Source organism: Haliotis rufescens, unplaced genomic scaffold (genome assembly GCF_023055435.1).
Source record: "Haliotis rufescens isolate VD_foot unplaced genomic scaffold, xgHalRufe1.0.p SCAF_6, whole genome shotgun sequence".
NCBI classification, from domain to species: Eukaryota; Metazoa; Mollusca; class Gastropoda; order Lepetellida; family Haliotidae; genus Haliotis; species Haliotis rufescens.
In genome coordinates, this window is record NW_025964334.1 from 6,983,973 (window position 1) to 6,989,705 (window position 5,733).

General features: G+C 44.4%; 1 protein-coding gene across 1 annotated transcript; it reads left to right on the forward strand.

Annotated features, from left to right (window-relative positions):
- Positions 1-389: 389 nt before the first annotated feature.
- On the forward strand, positions 390-4,124 carry LOC124143998. The gene is made up of 3 exons (XM_046513204.2): positions 390-624; positions 1,435-1,570; positions 3,085-4,124. The coding sequence occupies exons 1-3, from the start codon at positions 485-487 to the stop codon at positions 3,283-3,285; spliced, it is 477 nt and encodes a 158-aa protein (XP_046369160.2). The 5' UTR covers positions 390-484; the 3' UTR covers positions 3,286-4,124.
- The last annotated feature ends 1,609 nt before the right edge of the window (positions 4,125-5,733 follow it).

Below are 5,733 nucleotides of genomic sequence, written 5' to 3' on the forward strand. Positions count from 1 at the left end.
GCAGACAGCTTTGCTTCCTATGTAGAAAATGTCATCAATGGACATCGACAAAGAACGCCACCCCGACTTTGTTCGACTTCCGTGTCGTACTAATCACTTCTTATATGGAAACTCATTACTATGCCTTGTTCTGCTTTGTCGAGAGTCGAAGGACTAATTGCTTCATTGCAAAAAAAACACCAAGAGACCCCTAGCCTACCTCCACCCGACTTAGCCATCAGCGGCTGAGGCTCGATTTGTTGAATGCGGTCATCGAACCTATGGTCCCGCCCTCTTTATGACGTCATGCATGTCTATTAGCATAACAAAAGGCTTATGAATATTCAATTTGGAAGGCGTGACTGTACTAAAGTATTACTTACGTACATACATAGATTTCGACAAGAAGACTTTGTAGACTACCTACAACAGAAACTTATCTTATCGCACTTCTTTAACCAGATAGTCGGACAGAGTACGGTGAAAGTCACCAAACGCGCGCTGCATGGAGGTGGCGTTGATACTGGCGGTACTGACACTAGGGGGCGCTGTCTGGAGCGACGACCTGGAGGACCTGTACACGTCGCTGGATGTGACGTTTGGAATACGGTTTCTGATATCTGTGAATGATTCACGAAATGGCAGGTAAACACATCAATACTCGACGATTATTCACGCAGGGTCACGTTACTACCAGTTATTACTGTTTGTGTTTAACGAGTGTCAGTTCCCACAAGACCCGTGGAGATCCTGGGTAGAGTAGGTCTTCAGCAACCCATGCTTGCGATAAAAGGCGACTATGCTTGTCGTAAAAGGCGACTGACGGAATCGGGTGGTCAGGCTCGCTGACTTGGTTGATGCATGTCATCGATTCCAATTGCGTGGATCGATGCTCATGATGTCAATCACTGGATTGCCTGGTCCAGACTCGATTATTTATAGACCGCAGTCATATAACTGGAATGCTGCGTTAAACAACAAACGAACGAACGAATTCCCACAATCTGTGAATCCCATTTTTGGGGTTGTGGTTGGAATACAGCCAAAATGGCGCATAAACTCAATTCCATCTTTCACGCATGCGGGAACACGGGTGGCAAAGTCACCTCAGGCAATTATCCGTGCAGAGTTGCGTCCCTTACCATTGCCAAATCCTCTGGTCGTGGTTTGAATCTCAGAATTACTAGCTTAATTCGTGGGTTTGGCTAAAAGGTACACGTTTGCGAGTAACATTTTTTTAGCTTCCCTTTCCACCAATATCAAACCAACACGATATCACTAAACTCGTTTTCAAAGCGACTTTAACCCAACTCACTCATATTTCCACAGAAAAGATTGAACTTGTCATGCTTTTACTTTTTTAAGAGGTTCTGCATGCTGGGCTAAAAAATAACCCACCGCTATGACGACAGACGTAGAAACGATCGTGATGTATTTATGTTATTGACCTTTCAGCGAATGTGTCGCATCAGTTGAAACACCGATACTTGTTCCCGCGGCCAACTACAGCCAATCAAAGGCCGTGTCTGTGGGCAGTTGTGACGTCATGTCCCTTTTGTTCAGCATCAAAGGATTCAAAGGACAAATAAAGGTATAAACTATAATACTATTTACCACTAAGTGAACACGACTACTTACAGTAAAATATGTGAACACGAGTTCTTACAGCAAAATATACTGAACCGCAGAAGAAACGTCCCTTTATGAAAATAATTCATGAAATATCAATGCATTTTATTTATTTATTTTTTTTGGGGGGGGGGTCTCATTTTTTGCCATTAGTCTGTATATATAACGTTAACAGCCGAAACGTGACACGATTTATGGATATAATGGTTCGCCAAACGCATCTTAACAAACGTCCACGGTACAAAGTCCCGAATGAATTCCACAAAAATCAAAATTCACTTGCGTTTCCTTGTGCCTTTTCTGATAAACGGCACCCCAATACGTGGATCTAACATTCTCCTATTGATACTAGCACCACGCCAAGACTAACGAAGAATCAGAGAAATAAGGTTTATAATGACTGCATAAACTTTCATGAATTATTTTCATGAAGTGACGTTTCTTTTCCGGTTCAGTATACGTGAACAAAGGTACTTATAGCAAAATAAGTTTTCAAGATTTTATAGCAAAATAAGTGAACCTCGCCGGGGCCAATCAGATTTGAGAGTAGCGTTCGGGGTTTACCCATATGTAGAATTCACAACCTTCTAGCAAACAAGCAAATAAACAAACAAATAAAGGAACAGCAAATGAGCGATACAACCCCAAACAATATGTGTTACAGGAGCGAGAGTGTGTTATTTTGCGCCACAGCGTGCAATATTCCAGCTACGTCAAGGTAGACTGTAGACATTCGAGTCCGGACCAGGCCACCCTGTGGTTGAGGTCATGAGCAACGATCAACGTCGGCAGGGAACGATGGCAGACACTGTCGAGGGTCCTAACCACCGTTTGGTACGCGGGGTATTACTGAGTGATAATCCGGAGGCCAGTATTGCACGCTGGGTGCCATTAAATGCTTATTCTGGTAAGCGGATGCCAATATTTCAATGTTGACGTATTTTGTCGGTCTTTCTTTCTCGCAAATGGTCACAAATCAATACAATATTTAGCTCTAAGCTTATGAGCATTTATGGCCATAAGCAGTGCTTTGATGATGGTCTACAGCCTCTGCCCGGAGAGCGGATTTGTTTGTTTGTTTGTTGTTTAACCCCGCACTCAGCAATATTCCATATGACGGCGGTCTGTAAATAATCAAGTCTGGACCAAACGATCCAGTGAGTGAAGGTCTGTTGTTAGTGCTTCGATCACCAGCCGCTTCCTACAAAAAGATGGTACTTGTTGTTACCCTGCCTGATTCTCGGAGTTTACGTACGTGTAATAATCTTGAGTTTAAGTTAAACCCCATTTCACCTACCAAACCTACCAGGTACACGTGTGTTCACTCAGTACACTCACGCACACATGCACGCACGCGCATGCACGTGCACGTCGGTATATAGGTGCAATAACCTTGAACTCGCCATTTGACCGCAATTCACCTCATTACCTGCTTTCAAAACCGCTCACTCCCTCTAAGCCGCAACGTTTCTACAGCAGGTAAACGTGACCTTCTACTCCACCGTCATCGCCGACGCTGAGCCGCTGCCCTGCCTCATACCGTGGAACGGTACCTACCCGGTCCCCAAAACTACAGACCCCCGCAAGTCCCCGCTCCCTGGGTGCTTCATAATGAACTGGTGGAGCAAGGGCCACATCAGTCACTACTGGTTCCACATCCTCAGCTGGGTTCACTGATAAATAACCGAGGATGGTCTGCAAGCTCACTGAGCGAAAGAGTAGTTTGCGCATTTTTTTCCTGAACAAAGATTTCTACCCGCAAATCCACCGGATTGCTTTTAATACAAAGGCACTGGGTTCGATCGATTTAGCAGTCCCAATAAGTTTCATTAAATATGTTCAAAGACCTATCTGATTGTCTCCCAACGCGATATTATTTTATATTATGTTTCACGAAAGTATAGGTTTGTACTGGCCCTTGCTTCAGCGCTTTTCGGTTGAGAGGTGGTCTGTCGTGGAATCCATAAAGTTTTGCATTTTTGACCCCTTCTTTAAAACTGACGGATTGAGCTATGCACAACTGTGAAAACCGATTTGGGCCCAATACGACTGCGCAATCCATTGACACTGTTGATTTGTTTTTTTAACAGCATTCAGCAATATTCTAGTTAAATGATTGGGACCTGTGAACGAGTCTGGAATAGACAAGCAGTGATTGATATCATGAGCAACGACCCATGCCTTTGAGATACGTAGACACACTATATGTAAACCAAGTCACTGTGTCTGACCATTCCATCTATTAAGTCCCTTTGAAGTCCCCAAGTCAATTCTAACCTGGAATACCTAGGGGTGGTGCCCCCAGTGGTGCATTATTTTTTAGAACACCAGCAAACTCTTGACCAGTGTCCTGTTCCTTTAAGTGAGCCTCCAATACTCTAGAATTTGCAATAGCCTTTGGGTCAAGATCAAGAGACGGAATTCTGGATCAGGCAAACCAGTGGTTGAAAGCGTGAACACGCATTACTGTCGCTGATACAGTTAGTGATTTCTGACTCCTTTCTGACACTGTTGAAATAAATATATTTTAAAATTTATTTATATTCTGCAGCATATTGTTAAGTCTGGGGATCACACCATGTGCTGAAAGTGTACACTGACTAGGGCTGGGATGGGGAACTGGGGTACTCAGGTCAGGTGGGTCCTGAGTATGACCTGGGTGCCCACAGGACTACTGAGACCTGTGATGACCCACGTGATATGTTGTTTAATGATGATAACAGTCAAACTCCACGGTTACACAAGTTGCGATGTTTCCATTTCTTTCTGACTTCGCATTCATTCGTTCTGACTTTTATGTTTGAGTAAAGATAAAGCGTTTGTCAACTTCAGTGTATGCATGATCACATCATTTTATGCATATACCTTAGCAGCGTTTGCCAGGACTCCAGTAGAACTTGAGACCTACAGCGGGTAACCGGGTAGGGACAGGTAATAGGGGGTCAGGTACCCGGGTAGTAAATTTAGACCTGTCCCAGCACTCACACTGACCCATGCTTGTGTCAAATTGTCACCAGGGAGTTGCAACAGATACATATTTATACACCCTGAACTTCAAGAAAATCAGGGCTGATGTCTTCCCACAGTCGTCAAGATATTGAAGACACAGTGCATTTTACAGAATGATAGAATATTTTAGTAAGAATTGTTAGCTGCAATGCCTGGACCATACAAGCCAGTGGTTGACAGTATTGGAGTGAGTGATTATTGCTATTTAAAGCCACAGCCAGCAATTTTCTGGCCATAACATGGCAGCCTATCTGGACCGAATAAACCAGTGACTGATAGCCTGAGCAACAAACCATGAGGCTGGGGCTCCATCACATGCAATCTGTGAAGTCACCAAGCCTGACCACCCAGTCCTCTTTACACAGCTCTTTTTGAGATTTATGATATCCGACCTCATTGGGAGAATAGTGTCCACAGTCAACAATATTCCATGTATGTCAGGGAGGTCTGGAAGTTATGTTTGTTTAACACCCCACTCAGCAACATTCCAGCTTTATGCTGGCAGTTTGTGGTGAGGTGAGGTGAAATGGGGTTTAACGTCGCATCCAAGATTATTGCACTTATATAGCGACGTGCATGCACATGTATGTGTGTGTGTGTGGTTGCTTGTACTATTCCGGACTGATGCCGATTTATAGTGCTAGCACACTGAGTACCATGCCGCAGTTTTAACATGAATACCCCACTCAGACACAGTATACTGACTCCGAGCCGACCAGTCCTTGTTTTTGCCCCTTAATGCCGAGCGCCAGACAGGGTAACAACAGGTACCATCTTTTAACGTCTTTTGGTATGGCGCGGCTGGGGATCGAACCCCGGACCTTCCGCTCTCCGGGCGGACAATCTACCACAAGACCACGGAGGCGGTCACTGGCGGTTTGTAAAAAATCAAATCTGGACCAGACAAGCCAGTGATTGATATCGCTCTAAACAGTTGGGATATGATGACATGTATCAACCAAGTCAGCGAGCCTGACCACCCAATCCCAGTAAGCGCCTCTGACGGCAACACGAATCTTTACATGCCCCAGATGACACCTGATCCTAATTTTATGACAACATTTCTGCCCTGGCAACCCACAGGTGGTGATGAGAAGAAACTAACAAACTAACAGG

Bases quoted from the DNA above. Each gene is read 5' to 3' on its own strand.
- LOC124143998 (XM_046513204.2), top strand. From the start codon at position 485: ATGGAGGTGGCGTTGATACTGGCGGTACTGACACTAGGGGGCGCTGTC. The intron at 625-1,434 runs GTAAACACATCA...TTGACCTTTCAG, and splicing joins AATGATTCACGAAATGGCAG to CGAATGTGTCGCATCAGTTG. The intron at 1,571-3,084 runs GTATAAACTATA...ACGTTTCTACAG, and splicing joins GATTCAAAGGACAAATAAAG to CAGGTAAACGTGACCTTCTA.